The sequence below is a fragment of the Mytilus edulis genome, chromosome 9, assembly GCF_963676685.1.
Source record: "Mytilus edulis chromosome 9, xbMytEdul2.2, whole genome shotgun sequence".
Taxonomy (NCBI): domain Eukaryota; kingdom Metazoa; phylum Mollusca; class Bivalvia; order Mytilida; family Mytilidae; genus Mytilus; species Mytilus edulis.
In genome coordinates this window covers 60,130,852-60,147,511 of record NC_092352.1, presented here as the reverse complement: position 1 = coordinate 60,147,511, position 16,660 = coordinate 60,130,852, and the positions used below count along the sequence as shown (strand labels likewise).

At 31.4% G+C, this 16,660-nt stretch overlaps 1 protein-coding gene across 1 annotated transcript; it reads left to right on the top strand.

Annotated features, from left to right (window-relative positions):
• The first annotated feature begins 364 nt into the window (after positions 1-364).
• On the top strand, positions 365-13,099 carry LOC139488698 (ribosomal RNA-processing protein 7 homolog A-like). The gene is made up of 8 exons (XM_071274512.1): positions 365-500; positions 6,542-6,681; positions 7,597-7,719; positions 8,002-8,125; positions 9,317-9,414; positions 10,536-10,688; positions 11,971-12,019; positions 12,978-13,099. Exons 1-8 carry the CDS (start codon positions 449-451, stop codon positions 13,061-13,063), a joined length of 825 nt encoding a protein of 274 aa, XP_071130613.1. The 5' UTR covers positions 365-448; the 3' UTR covers positions 13,064-13,099.
• Positions 13,100-16,660: the final 3,561 nt, after the last annotated feature.

Below are 16,660 nucleotides of genomic sequence, written 5' to 3'. Positions count from 1 at the left end.
ATGTAAAATTTTAAAAAATCTGACTTTCCTTGCAATCCTCTTTTTTTTTATAATATATTTTTAAAATACTCCCTCCGTTTTTCTTCGTTGTATTTCATTTTGTTTCGTTTCGTTTTATTTTGATCTCTGTTCTAGTTTTTGGTTCGTTACCCAATAATTTTCCGCTTTACAGAAATCATATAGATTTTGATTTTTCAACGGTAACTATAATTTTCTTCGACTGTCTCTTGTTTTCTTTTTAAATATCAACTGTCTATAAAAATCTTCTATTAAGTGTCGACATGTTTCGTTTCACTGATTTGTTTTGGTTCGTTTCGTTTCGCACTTTATATCAATTTTATGTTGGTATTGAGACAGTTCTCTTGGGCCGAGATTATTGTGGACCGAATTATACTTTGAAGCAATATTAAACACTGCAGCGACACAGAGCAGAAATTAACAAATAAACATGGAACACAAATCAGATTCTAAAAACCACATGGTCATAAATGGATTCACCGGTAATATTAATTGTGGCAGCATAACTTTTTTGATTAAATCCTTGTCACTGTATAAAGTTAGGCAGGTATAATCTGTGAAAGACATGAAATCGACTGAGAGCTCGAGTACGATAGTCGACACTTGTCCGTAATAATTTTCATCACATGCATTTGACTGACAAGTTCGTTTTCTCAATTTTTGTCATTGTCCATGGTAAGATCTACCCATAGACTATACATGTATTATAACAGCAGTGGTCTCATTAGCCCAAATAAGAAGTGTGTCGTGCCCTGGATGCCCTCATCCGAGCCCTTCTATCTTGACGCCTTTTCCCTAAAACCCTTGTGCTGTTTTTGCAAAGTACTGGTAAAATTGCCTTTTGTCTCACAGATTTACTATCACAAAGTTAAATTTCATATAATATATGACACCTGGACAGTGGTAATACACCTTATCGCTAATCCCGGCTGACCCGGCCGCTTGAACTTTTGACGATCACTTTTTCATTGTGGCGTCAGCTATTTTGTTTTATGACGTCATAATTTTAAGGGAACCTGTGTGATATCCAGTAATGGGGAACAAATAGCGATAAGGTGTATTGCCCCCAGGTTGACCGAGACTACTATAACACATTTATAGTAGTCTCAGCAGTGGATTAGACTTAAAAAGTGTTATTAACTAGGTAATTTAATTAAGACAATGTACCATCGTGACGGTACCTCGAATGACCGAATAACACTGTTATTATCCGAATAACACATGTAATGACCGAATAACTCTTCAAATATCAATATTAACACATTTAAGTGACTTTTAAAGATATATTATTGAATAAAATTATAAAAGAAGTGTATTTTTTAACCTAAAAATGATTTACAAGTTGCAGGTAAGTTAATATTGATCATTATAAATTTATGGATATCGGTGTGTACTTCCAAGATGGCGACCAAGGAAATCGTATTGAATGAATAAAAGAAAGATTGCATATGCCTTCAAAGGAAGACGCTATGTGAAAATATAGTATTAAATAATTTACTGTATATACAGAGAATTGTCTAAATTAATAATTGTTTTTCAGAAAGGATTTGAAAATTTAACCAGTACATCAAAGCAATGCAATTACTCCAATCACTAATTACTTTTCATAACAATTTACTCAACATTAAATAAAATGTAATTAAGAATTTTCACATATTCAATTCAAATTTAATCAAAAAAATATTATACTTGCTTGTTTTAATAAAAACAAAGCTTCTGAATGGATGATTCGTATGTTTGTTCTAATAAAATTTTCTCAAAACTAAATTAAAGATTTTCATGTATGACATCACTGTGCTTAAACGGCTGTGGGTAACTTAAGTTACCCACAGCCCAAGATGGAGCCGCCTTGCGTCGGTTAGATACTTTTCTTCTATAGAATAACAATACCACGAATGCATCAATTAAACAGCTGAATTTAAAAGTTGTATTAATCGTTTAGGGAAACCCTTAAACTGGAAAGGTGATTAAATTCTACAAAATAAACGATCACAGCACGATTTAAAAAAACACTTAGGCTGTCCGTAACTTCAAAACAACTTGTCCGTAACTTTTTTCATCATACCAATAGAGATGTCCGTAACTTTCAAAGAATCGACATACGCGGATGTAATGTTTAAACTGATGATAGAGATTGCATCGAAAACATATTCACAAAACGAAGTAGATGTCTAGTATGATATAATTCATTGTATCGATGGAAGACAAAATTGGGAAAAATATGAAAAAAATCACGATAAATCCGCAAAACTCGGGTCTCATTTTGTATAACGTCGGGGTACCCGAATCGCCTAGTTCGGAGGGTTGTTTCCGATCATAGCAGATAAACTGTTGAAAAATCATTGTTCGTTTTTATTTTTGAACAAGTAGACTACACAAGTATTTTTTACACATACATGTATCATGTATACACTTACTGATTTTCTGCCAGCAACGACAAGGGTAGCGTGAATCCGGGATTTTGGAGGGGAACCCAAATTGCCCAGGCATGCAGTGGATAGACTATACGAGACTTAAGTGCACAAACTTTTTCCGTCTTTTTGAAAAAGCCAAAAACACTTTTCTCTCATCCCCACAAAAACAAATCCCATCAGCATTGACAGTAAAAAAAAAGGGGTGTCAATCTGAACACACTGGGACGTTGCGCACGGTAATATTGCGGCACCCTGGCCAAGATTTACAGTAAATGGGAAAACTTAAAAAAAGGACATTTTGTATAAATGAATAAACCTAGTTTTACAGCTAGCTGCATTTTTCATTTGTATGCAAGTTGCATTAAATCTCATTAAACTGAATAAAACTAAAAGACACAATAGGTAAAAGTCAGTGACAATAAAAGGAAAAGAGCAGTCAACATAGTGTAACAATTCGACATAGTATATAAAAATATAAATAACTACGTAGGACAACAGGGTAATTTAATAGTCTAACAACCCCTGATAACATAGAAAGAGAGAAAAAATACATACTAGGAAACATATTCAAAAAATTAACACTATAACTAACTGGTGGGATGTATAAATACCGAGCCGCGTCAAAGAGTATTCATCAAAATACACATAGAAAGAAACAGTTGAGAAGGTAAACCGCACACATATAATTAAACTCAAATCATTAAAGAGTATGGAAAAGCCTTGGTCTGACAAGCGAAAAACGTCGATAAGACGCACATCAGTAAATAAAAGTTCAAACCATAACCAGGATGGAGTACCACAAACCCCACATAAAAGTCTGTGGTGTAAGTATGATGCGTTAATAAAATCACATTTGGTGGTGAATGAGTAGTATAAACGGCCGCGAAGGTTACAAATTATGATGTTAATTGTCTTCTAATTGTTGAAATTATAATTCTTAAAATTTTAAATCAAAAGTTACCCACATCTAAAAATAAAGTTACGGACAGTCTGCTTAGTTTCGATCAAAAAGTTACGGACATCTTATGCATTTTTTAAAGTTGACCTTGCGCTTTAGTGAACTCTATATTAACAAATTTATGGTAATTGTTAGTCATTTCTTTATTCAATAATTCTATAAATATTTACATTCTGCATGAAAAACGTCGCAAAAGGTACATTTTGTATGAATTAAATATCAACGAGTTTAGAGTCCGCCATCTTGGGCTGTGGGTAACTTAAGTTACCCACAGCCGTTTAAGCACAGTGGACATGGCCAAGGCCCTAGAAAGGTAAGTATTTTTTTAAGTATATTTCAGACATACCGTTTATTATAAGTATACAAATGTGAAATTGGGTTTTTATATTATTAATAGAGAACAAAACATGGTACTAGAAGAATAAAATAAAATATTTTAATTTCAAAGAAGACAATCTTTCACTTAGTTTATTATATTTCATTTATTTCTTATTTCATTTAAAATGTATTAAATTTACTTAATTTAAGTTACTAAAAAATCAGAAATAAAAGTAATAAAAGGAAACTCAAATAATATTCTTCTAAAATTAGTATTTACATTTTTTTTATTGCTACTTTTCTTTATTTTCATACATTGAATAAGTTCCAATAGTGAAATGTTCAGTACCAATGATATAATTTAAAAGTGATAATGAGTTAATTAGTTCCAATAAACAAAATAATCATTACCTCACACTTCTGTTATATTGTTAATTCGGTTGTTGTTTACTGACACGTGCTCATTACATAATTAATCATTAAGAGATAATGAAATTATATTGGTATGGACACTCTGCATTAAACAGGCTTGTGACTGTCTTGGTATACTAAGGCTGCATTACCAACACCAATAATTATAATAATGAAAAAAAGAAGAAAAAAAGAACACAAATAAATATTTACAACAATATGTACATCCTATGTTAGTTTTCTGTGAAAGGGTAATAATGTTCAATAATTTTTGATTACTTATTTAAAATAAAATTATTTTAAATTATTTAAAAAAAAAGGTATTCAAAGTTGATTTGAGTTTTCCTGTTAAAAAAAAGCTTTCTTCTGGCAAATTCTAATTTGTAAATTAAAAAATATGTAAGAACTTTTGGATTATTTTAGTCATTCGATGTTAAAAAATTTCTTCTTCTTAAACAAAATACATTGCACGTAGAGTCATTGAGAAAATATTTCAGTTCATTTGCTAACTTTGTTAATAAACCAACTGACCGACTTCCTCAAAGCTACTAAGAAGGCACGGTAACCCTCTTCAGTGAAATGTATCCCGTCACGAGCTTCGTATTCCACCCGATAAACATTAGTTGGCTTGAAATAATGTACAAAATGATTTTCAAGAGCTATGCTTTTCATCATTTTGTTCACTATCTCTCGGCGAACGGTATGCTCATCGGGAGTGCAATACCAAGGCCCAGACCGCTTCATAACTGACATGAATACCACTGATACTCCTCTCGAAAGACAAGCATAAATGAAAATATTTTGTCTGTTCTGAAGGAAGTCTCACGGCTAGGTGTTACCTCTTCGTGATATTGTTAATGCTTGGGTATTTTTACTGTTCTTGTATTGAAAAGTTGTTTAGTATGTGATTAAAAATATGAAATAAGCCATTCCTTATATTGCGTTACCTTCTATAAATCAGAAATATATCAAGTTAAGAAAGCACAAATTATAAAAAATAAAATATGTTACAAGCAGATGGCCGTTGTGATGGAAAAGACCCAAGAACCGCCGATATTTATGGGTCCGATTTATATTCACGACAACAGCGACTTCGACATCTTCAGCAATTTCTTCAATCATCTGTTGTTTGCTCTATGGTCGGGTGGTTGTCGCTTTGACATATTCACCATTTCCTTTCTCAATTTTATTAGAGTGAAATTAATCGACGCCGATTTTATGCAATTTATTTGTATTGTGTTTAATGCATTTTTCTTTTATTGTTTCCCATTGCTGTTTTATACACTTGATACATAATTCATGTATAGTATTTTTGCGCATGTTTTCAGGTTGAACTGGATGAATATATTTTTTAACAATTCTAAATAAAGTATTTTCGCGGACTATGACAGATAAGCCCGTGCCTTGTGCAGGATAATTTAATAGTTATAAATTTTTTACAATAAATTCTAAATAAAGTATTTTCGCGGACTATGACAGATAACCCCATGCCTTGTGCAGGATATCTTAGTAGTTGTAATTTTATAGTTTTAAAGGGGCTTGGTTAACATCCATTTCTAAATTAAAAATATAATAATGTGATAAAGATAATGTTTTTTTTAATAACTAAAATTAGAACAAAAACTAATTTAAACAGTTTACTATTCCATATTTTATTTTAAAAAGGCCCATCCTCACATTGTTCATTGCCTTGACGTGGCGTGAGGGCTCCACTTTGGTGGTCTAAGATGAACACGTTGAGGGATTGTATGCAATCTTTCTTTTATTCATTATTCATTCCATACGATTTCCTTGGTCGCCATCTTGGAAGTACACACCGATAACCATAAATTTATAATGATCAATATTAACTTACCTGCAACTTTTAAATCATTTTTAGGTTATAAAATACACTTCTATTATAATTTTATTCAATAATATATCTTTAAAAGTCACTCAAATGTGTTAATATTGATATTTGAAGAGTTATTCGGTCTTTACATGTGTTATTCGGATAATAACAGTGTTATTCGGTCATTCGTGTTACCCCCAGCGTGACCATGTTATCAAATTAAATATAAATTTGATGAATGTGTCAGCGAGTGTTTTAGCTTTGGTCAGCATTTTCGATCTCCAAGTTACAATGGAAGAGTGTAAAAATGAAGACTTTCATGACTTTAGAATAGAATTTAAGTCATCAAAATACAACTATTATATATACATGTAAATGTATGCCTTCACAGAAAAGCTTTCCATCTGAACGTAAATGTAAACATGATGGAAATTAATTTTGGAGTTACTTCCCCTGTTTAATCTTATTACAAATTTGTGCTCCTAAAATAGTATCTATCATTGAAAATAGAAATAAAGTACCAATTGAACACAAAACTATATAAGAATGTTACCTTAAGCATGCTAACAATGCAGATTGTTTATATTTTAGTGTTACAGACAAGATTCACAGATCAATCTAAGACTGGACATTATTTATATGTAAAGGAACATGCAGCTAAAGACCAGGATGCAAGAAGACCACCAGAGAGAACATTATTTGTTGTTAATATACCACCATACTGCACAAAGGTAATAATTAAGGAGTGCTAGAACTGGGCATGTCTTTACTGATGTATCCTAAAAAAGCCTCAAAACTATGACATTTTAGATGCAGAGACATTTTACCAAAGAGTTATCGCAAATTGTCAGTTTTCAAAATAAATCCATTTTTTTTTAGTTTCACTTTGTAATCAGATCACATGCATTAAAACTTACATTGTCTGCAATCATACATTATCAATGATTATCATGATCAAAAGTCTAAAAAAAAAAAAAAAAGATCATGTGTTTGTCTTCATCATCTTTGCTAGCCAAGGGTAAAGCCGGAAACAAAAATATACGTCAACATTCATGCATTTGTGAATGAAACATACACAGGAACTTCTATTAGTTGATTAAAAACAATCAAGTTGTCACTAAATATAGTCGTATGTTTAGGGATGTAAAGACTTGTTGCACAATAAACACGTGGCAATTGTTTACAAACACTTTCTACATTTACACGTGATCATGTTATAGGCGCATTCTGATTGGATGCAGCAAGTTTCGACTGCATCCAATAAAAATCCTTACCTTGTGTCTCCGAAATTTTATCTCAATCCGCCAAGGGTGAAGAGAACGGGAGTGGATCGTAACCCTTGGCTAGCGAAGATGGTCTTCATGAAAGACAACGAAATAATGAAATGCATGGATTTGTACATGTAAAACTTACAGTCTGCAATCAAATGTTACCCATGTTAAAACTAGCAAAATCAGCAATAAAATGTACATATATATAAACTAGCAAAATTCTCTGGAATAAAACTGCTGAGACAATTTTCATGTTTACAGTATACATTTGTATATATATATGTATGTTTTAAAATCTGAAGGGCCCCAGAAGGATAAATTCATTTAATTAATAAAATTATTGTAAATACTGATTTGTATGTTGTTTTTTTCCAGGAGAGTCTAAGACATATATTTTCACGATTTGGCAAAATTTTACATATCCATCTTCAAGACAAACCAACAAAAGATCTCCTCGTCAATAAGTCACAGTTTTTCCCTGATGTGCAGCTTCAAAAGGTAAATGTATAAATAAAGGATTCATGCTTTCAACAATAATTTATATAGATAGCTAAATACATTGTACTACTCTTTGTTAAAATAACACATTGAAAGGAAAGATGAAACAAAGCAAAAAAAAAAACCAAATGATTGATTGTATGACATAATTAATAAATATTGTACAAAGTGGGATAAATTCAGTTCACATTAACATGTAACCATCCTGATTCCACTGTACTGGTAGGTTAAGAAGATACATGTATTTACATCTACCATTAATGTTTAATGGTTTTTTTTCAGGGATTTAAAGTTGGATATATTGTTTTTAGAAAACCAGCCTCTGTAGAAACAGTTAAACAACTTCCATTCGATACACCTCTGGTTATTTCTACAACTAAAAACCCTGTGTCAACAGGTGTAAAAAGTAAGTCAAGCCAGAAGCAAGATGTCAAACATAAGTCTACCCAGTGTTAACAGTAGGTCAAGCCAGAAGCAAAAGGGGTTAAACATACGTTTACCCAGTGTGAACAGGTGTTTAAAGTAAGTCAAGTCAGTAGCAAGGTGTTAAACATATTTTAAGGGAAGTCATCAAATGTTCAATGTAGGATAAAAACTTAATTCATATAGTTTTTTCACTGACCCTCCTACCCCCCCCCCCCCCCCCCCCTCTTAACTTAATTTGGAAAAAAATGATTGACCAATAAGGATATATGTGAAATTGATGTCAATTAAACAAAACTTGCAGCTATTTGGACCCCCACCCCCAAACTATTTGAATTAAGTTTTTGTTCTTCATTGATCTTTTGATGTCGTTCCTAAGTTTACCTGAGCTGAATTGGTGTTAAGTTAATAAGTCTACCCAGTGTTAATATGTCTTAAAGTTAAGTCTGCCCAGTGTGAAAGGTTGTACTCACATCCAGCAAAATTTGGTCTAGGGTTAGTGTCCTCAACACTTAAACCAAACTCTACAAAAATGTGTACATTCCCATTAATAATTCGAGGTATTACATACATGTATATACATTTTAAATCCAGTTTTGATTAAATGCAGTCAATAATAAATGTAAGCCTTGTGTAGGTTAATTAGTGAACATAGAATTAAATTTTATAGGAAGAAATATTCATTGAAGGAAAATGACTATAATGATATTTCTAATTAATTTATTTAATACCAATTTAAATATCCCAAACTCAAATATTGCTGTTATTGAGAGAGAAAAAAAACCCCATTAAAATAGGTGACGACTGAATGAATTGTTTGGGGTTGTTGGATGGGGTTGTAGGAGGATTTTTTGCTGATTGAATGTTAGTTTTACTCCTGTGGATTCATTTATTTTCGTCTGTACCAATTTTCGTGGATGGGAAGAAATTGGCATTTTCGTGGATATTTGAATTCGTGGTGGCCCAAAAGTCTGCACATAATCATACAACAAATTTCCAATTCATTGAACATTTAAATTCGTGATTTCCTTAAGTTTGTCTCAATGAAATCCACGAAAATTGGTATCCAACCAATAATGATGGATCCACAGTAGTTGTTCAGTTCGCAAAACAAAAACAAATTATTGTTAATTCTGAAACTTTGTTAACATGTATTTTGTCGTTTTATTTATAGAATGGTGTGACGAATATGAGAAGAGCAGAGTTGATGTGAAACAGTTACAGGTTGAAATAGACACCTACATGCAGTCTTATGATAAAATTGTGGAGGCGGTATGTGTTCATTTTGTCCCCCTTCCCCATTATACAACAGAGTATTAAAACATACATGTACATCCTGAATTACAGCACAGAGAGTGTGTTTAACTTTCGTAAAGATATATTTTATGTTGAAGGAGTAGCATTTAATTTATATAAAGGTAGTATACATTTTAATGAATGTGAAACCTTGAACTGAAGCCTCAAACAATATGCAGGCCTCAATATTACAGAAATATTTGTTGTGATTATATATTATACAAAAATTCTACAAGTACAAAAAAATGAAGTAAGAAATGCTTAACATCACAGACTGCTGACACAGAAAATTTAGAAATACATAAGTTATTGTATATCATATAGGCAAAATGAGGAAGGAAGTGTGTATTGATTTAATTTTGTACTGATTTTTGATGATTGATTATGAAAATGTTTTTTTAACTTTTATTTAATTTTCGATATAAATTGGAACTTTTGGATTTGTTAAATAATTCCACGTTTGTTAAAATGCTGTATTTGATTGATTGAGAGAAATTGTATTTTTCATAAATTTTCGACTTGTTGAGATTTTTGTTCTCTGTCTGTGTATTTGTCATTAGGGAATTCCATAATCCACAGCATTTGTTAGCAAATACTGCAGTAGATGGGAAATACATGTACCTGGTTTAAAAATAAAGTGACATTTAAAGACCTGAAGACTTTTTGTTGAGATGGATACAAAAAACATTCAGTGAAAATAAACTATTATATCATGCTTCTTACAAGGGGTATTTGCCAAAAAAAACCTGTTTCAATGTAAACAAATTTTACTTGTCTAACTGCTCTGGAAATTTGTTTACCACCAACCAGTATTTTTGACAAATACCCCTTGTAAGGATGATATATTCAGTGGCGGATCCAGGTGAAGGGGGGTGTTTTTTTTTGGACGATCAATGCATTTGAATGAGGGCGTGTAGTTAGAACCCCCTTTTTAAAATGGCTGGATCCTCCCCTGTATATTTGTAAAAAAATAAAATAATTTGTACTTCACATAATTTTATGTGTGAAATCAATGAAAACTAATATCCGAGGATTGATAACAAATCTACAGATACCATTCCCTCAGAAAATACAGAGATGAGATATTTCTATTATAGGACAAGAAAAAGGCCATGGAGCAGGAGGGTGTACCTGATGAAGATGGATGGGTTACTGTCACCCGACACAGCAAGAAAAACAAAGCTGTTCCTAGAACTGAAGCAATGGAGTCCAAACTTACAGAAATAGAAAGGAAGAAGAAGCAAAATATGGTAAGAATTGACCACTTTAGAGTTAGTCCTTCACCAGAAATGTTCATCAATTTTATGGACCTTTTTGAATCATTTACCAGATAGAGGGAATCCCCTGTATCCCTGCTCCATTAAAGTTCAACAAGCCTCTTGATGATCTTCATTATGCAGGATATACTAGAAATAAGAAATGTTCCATAAGTACTTAATCAGAATTCCCTAATGATATCAGTGCTGAATATCAGTTATAAGAATATAATTTGCCAATTAATACCCAATATATCATTATCATTTTTGCTCAACATAGGAGTAAAAGTGACTAATTATATATATAAGCCCCTAAATGCACTTGTAAATGATGTTTACCAAAACCAGAGTTTTTGACGGAAATGCAACGAACTTGAAAGTTGTCTTTTCAAGCTTCACTTGAACAAACTTTCTACATTGACATGTATTTAAAGCCACTGTGCAATCATGTGTTTTGTTTTAATTGATAATCAGTTAAGGGCAATAACTTTGTTGCTATACTGTCAGTGTGCTTGTCTAATTGTACATAATAATGAATTAAAGAAAATGTCTGGTGAATGGCGAATGATTGTCAACAAAAGTAGAAAAGTTTATCAAATTTTTTTTTTTAATTTTCTTATGGTCAAAAGAAAGCCCACTGGAGCAAAATGCATGTGCTTGTCTATGTCAGTTCATTTATCTGTGTTTGGCAGATATTTTATACTCTAAATTCAGAAATTATTGCAATGTTTTTATTATTGCAAAAAATGTGACAGGGTTATAGATAATCCCAATAAATTTAACTTGCATTTTGAAATTTTTTATTAAATTAAACAGGATCTTTCTCAATATTGCAGAAATTAAAATCACATTTTAGTCTAAAACAACAAAATCAAAATGATAAATGCATGCAATAATTTCTTAATTTACAGAACATGCAGTAGTTCTCTGTACTCACATATTTATTTACAATTTTTTTTAGATTGGTTGATTTTGAGTTTTTTAATTTAATTCGTTCAAGATTTAAGGTGGACTTCTGTTTTTCTTAAAAATTTTTATCTGTAACTCATTTAATATTTGATAAAACTAAAAATCAGCAAGAATATTTGCAGGTCCAACAAAAATTATGAATAGCTGTTGTTTGTCAGATATTAAAGGGAATACTTTTAAAATATGGATAAACCTATATGCACAAGCCAAGTAGTGGTAAAGGTTTCTGACACAGATTTCATTATAGTTATTTGACATTGTATGTGATGAGTTTAAATTAATACTAATGCATTTGTCTATTTTGCAGGAACTGAAGAATTTTTACACCTTTCAATCAAGAGAAACCAAAAGAAATGGTAAGTTTTTTGTGAATATTTAATCTGATTTATGTAAGGTATGCTGAGATATTCAATTCACAAAAAAATGTTATACTTGTCAAGAAAATTACATAACTTTTGCAAGATGTGCAGCAGGAATCTAAAACATGTATCAATGTCATTGTTATGGTCATCTTTAAAAATTGGGAGTTATCTTCCTTTGTCCAGAATTCTGATTTGAATATCTACATTGTACAACCAAGGCTTTATATTAGATTTTACTTCCCACTGATAAATTAAAGCAATCTTTACCCTTCAGTGCTTACAAGCACTTTAATTTGAAGAAATATTGTGTATAAGGGATTAAACAGATATCAAAATTATCAAATTTTCTCGAGTATGGGCTTTGCTCATTGTTGTTGAAGGCCATACAGTGGCCTATAGTTGTTAACTTCTGTGTCATTTGGTCTCTTGTGGAGAGTTGGCTCATTTGCAACCATACCACATATTTTTTTTTTCATATTGAAAATACAATTTTTTCTTAAACCTATGAAAATTTGTACAGCTTCTACATAATATAGGGATCCACAGTTACTATGTGCACTCAAACAAAAGAAGTCATATTGAAAGTTACTTTCAAAAGTTTTTTTTTTATACAAACAAAGAGATTTGGTGGTTCATAGAAAAAAATAGATACTATTGAGTTTCCATAAGATAATATATATAATTATAATATTGATATAATCAAATATTTAATGTGGAATTTTTTGTAAAATAAAAATGTGAAAATTGCTCATATGTTCCCTTCATTTATTTAAACCTGAAACGTAGAACATTACACTGTTACAAGGAGTTAAAAATATTGCCATGGTTCTTTGTGCAGCCATTTTTCAAATAAAAGGAAATAATTTTATTAATTAGACTGGATTTTGTTTTGGTTTTTTTGGATTTTTTTTTCATCACTTTTCAATTATCTTGTACTCCTTTATATTTTCAGAAATAGCAACGTTACGGAAAAAGTTTGAAGAAGATAAACAGAGGATATCCCTGATGAAGGCAGCTCGGAAATTTAAACCTTACTGAAGTTTTATTTTAATAAAATAAAATAATTATTAGTAATTCTTAGTATCTTTCCTTTTCCAATAGTGTAGATGCAATCTGATTTACTGTAAATTCAGAAATTACTGTCATGTTTTTATTATTGCTAAAAATGTGGACAGGGTTATAATCAAAATATTTTAATCTTGCATTTTGAAAATTTTATACGAATTAAACAGGATATTTCTCAATATTGCTAAAATTAAAATAGCATTTTAGTTTAAAATGACAAAATCGTAATGATAAATGCACGCAATAATTTAATTTACAGTACATGTATAAATATAGATCCTGAGTCAAAGCTTAGCCTACAAGGATTCAAAATAGTCTGTTAACAAAGCTTAGGTCACAACATTGATCTTTTGGAATAAATTATATTGGTGACGCCTACATATATAATGTAGGAGGGGCCTCAGCTCATGCAGCATCTGTTGAATACTGGAGATTCTAATATGACATGCTTCTTTCGCTTTGTAAACAACACCGTGATAAAATTCTCCATATATCTACACTTAGCGCAGACTCAGATACATTATAATGGCTGTTACAATATACTTCCCACATAAATCTACATGTATTAGAACCTATTTGCTAATCCTTTGCCGATTTTATTGTTTTAAAAATTGCAATTAAAATAAGACAAAATAACTATTATTCTTATTTGAATGCATAATAAACAGAAGTAATTTACAAGAGTATGGAGAAATCAGCAAAATAAAAAAAAAATTCTGCGAAAGTCTATCAATTTTGGCACGTGTAGGTCATTTCAAAACATGACATCATACAAATGAAAACGCTAGACATGAAAGTTATCTGTTACATGAACCATCGAAATTCGTATAATAATGTATTAAAATGGATTTCTGAGGTAGGCTTTGTTTTATTTTCTATTCGTTTGCATTATTCACATAGCAAGTCAGCATGGCTCCTTAGTTACGAAATGTCAACTTTGAATTTGACGGTAGCTTAAGAGAAAAACATGTCAATTAAAATTGGCATATGTTCGGTTTGAGAATTAAAAAAAATTTAAACAGATTTTTTTCTAGCGATAATTCATGAAATAATCCATACAGGCTACAGATTTATAAGAATGTTTGATCTTTATCTAGCATGGAGTAAAAAAGAACAGCCACACACACACAGCATACCCATCCTCGCTTCAGTTTTTTAATGACCGTATTTGTCCTATTAGAATTGAAATAATTCATGGAAGCCATAGATTGTTGGAAATTTACACGGCCTGTAACATATCATTAATTTTTGTTGAGTCTTAGCCTTTTGTCGAAAAAGCGAGACATAGCGATCCTATATTCCGTCATTGGCGTTCAATCTGTCGGTCAAGTTTTTGAAATTTTAATAACTTTCTTAAACTATCCTCGATTTCTACCAAACTCGGACAGAAGCATGGTTATGATCATCAGATAGTATTCAAAAATAAATTTTGTAAAAAAAATCCTGTTTATCTGTATTTTACTTACAATGTATAAATGGACTTATTTTTACAACCAGTTAACATTACATTCACTCTGGTTAAAAGTTTTTGAAATTTTAATAACTTTCTTAAACTAACCTGGATTTCTACCAAACTTAAACAGAAGCTTGTTAATGATCAATAGCTAGTATCTACAAGGACATTTTGTAAAATTATATTTCCTGTTTTTCCTGTATGTTACTTAATTATGTACGTTGTTTTCTTCCAGTTAACATTACATGTATACAATCTGCAGTTAAAGTTCCTAAAATATTTATTAGCTTCATATAGTAGGTTAGACACTGGGTTCTGCGGAACCCATACAAATTTTTATGATAGAATAGCGTTAGATACCAGATCATTTAACTATACACAATGTTGTTAAGAGATCTAGACCTGTAAAGGATTTAGGTTTACCAGTACATAAAACGACATTTATCTTCAAATTTAAACAATGTAAACAAATCTGTACAGTGTGAAGCAAGAATCAATCCATATTTTAGTTGTTTGTGGTGATCAATATGAATATTTTCATCACATTTTTCTCTGGAACTACTCTACAAGGATTTCTGAAATTTGATTTCAGGGTTTATATAAATCAGTTATACTGTGTGATGCGTTTTCAGATTCATCACTCAACAACTTCCTGTTTACCAAACAGTTATATCATTTTACAAATGATAACCAAGTTGAAAACTTTTGTCACATTTTTCTCAGGAACTACTAGACAAGGATTTCTGAAATTTGGTTTCAGGGTTTGTATGAGTTAGCTATACCGTGTGATGCATTTTCAGATTCATCACTCAACAACTTCCTGTTTACCAAAATATTTTGGCAGGGGTATCATCTGTGAGCAGTAGCTCATAGTTTTTACTTGTTTCACATGTCCCACCTGACTGTTTCCCATTTTCACTCTTAATATTTTGACTTTTCACATTAAATGCTTATAAAAAATCTGCCAATCCTGCATCATGCTTACATCTTGATGAGACCCACCTCAGAGGCAAAAGTCACAGAAGGCAGATACATATATACATGATACACGGGTGCGGGAATTTCTCGCTACATTGAAGACCTGTTGGTGACCTTCTGCTGTTGTTTTTTTCTATGGTCGGGTTGTTGTCTCTTTGGCACATTCCCCATTTCCATTTTCAATTTTATAGATAAGGGTGAAGTGTTGGTACTTATTTAAATGTTTAAACCCTGCTGCAAATGTTTGCACCTGTCCTAAGTTAGGAATCTGATGTTCAGTAGTTGTCATTTGTTTATGTGGTTCACAAGAGTTGTCTCATTGGCACTCATACTGCATCTTCTTATATCTATATAGAGACTAGTATTACCAAAAGATGGTCAATGACTTGCCCACAAATGAATAAAAAGTTGATGCAATTTGACTGGAAATAGCACAGTTGCAGTATAAATAATGTAATCACAACAAAGGACAATATTAACCACTATGCGGGTTCCTGTCTCTAGAACCATACACAAACATTGGGCAAGACTTTACTATTTTGTTATTTAGATCTTGCCTACTTTCAATCTTAGTCAAAGGACTAAAAAAAAGTAATATATAAGTTTGTACATTGAATTAGTACATGTACAGGAAAAGTACCACTCTATAAACACCAGTATGATAAATGACAAAAAAGACAACTAAGTACAAGCTAATTAATACAAAATACAAGAGCGCACATGCTGAAAGGTCTCTCCTTCTTTTAATATTTTAATACTGACCATTTTATGTGGATAGTTTAAATATAAAGCTTTACTACAACTATCATATAAACATAACATGATCCAAGAAAATTAGATCACAATCAGATAAATCAAACTGGAAATACAGTGTACATATTCACCTACAGTCATTCCATACACCAAATATGCTTAAAATATAGTTGAGCTATTGCACATAGTATGTCATAGTATCTAAGAAACAAGCTTAACATTGATCAATGATCCATGAAAGTGAGGTCAAGATCAGAGGAACCCTGTCAGACAGACATGTACATCTTACAAACATTACATGTTTTAATATAGTTGACCTAAATGTAATGCATTTAGTATCTAACAAAGAAACTTTACTAGGAATACTTAAGATTGACCTATGAACC

Bases quoted from the DNA above. Each gene is read 5' to 3' on its own strand.
- LOC139488698 (XM_071274512.1), top strand. From the start codon at position 449: ATGGAACACAAATCAGATTCTAAAAACCACATGGTCATAAATGGATTC. The intron at 7,720-8,001 runs GTAAATGTATAA...GTTTTTTTTCAG, and splicing joins CTGATGTGCAGCTTCAAAAG to GGATTTAAAGTTGGATATAT. The intron at 9,415-10,535 runs GTATGTGTTCAT...TTTCTATTATAG, and splicing joins ATGATAAAATTGTGGAGGCG to GACAAGAAAAAGGCCATGGA.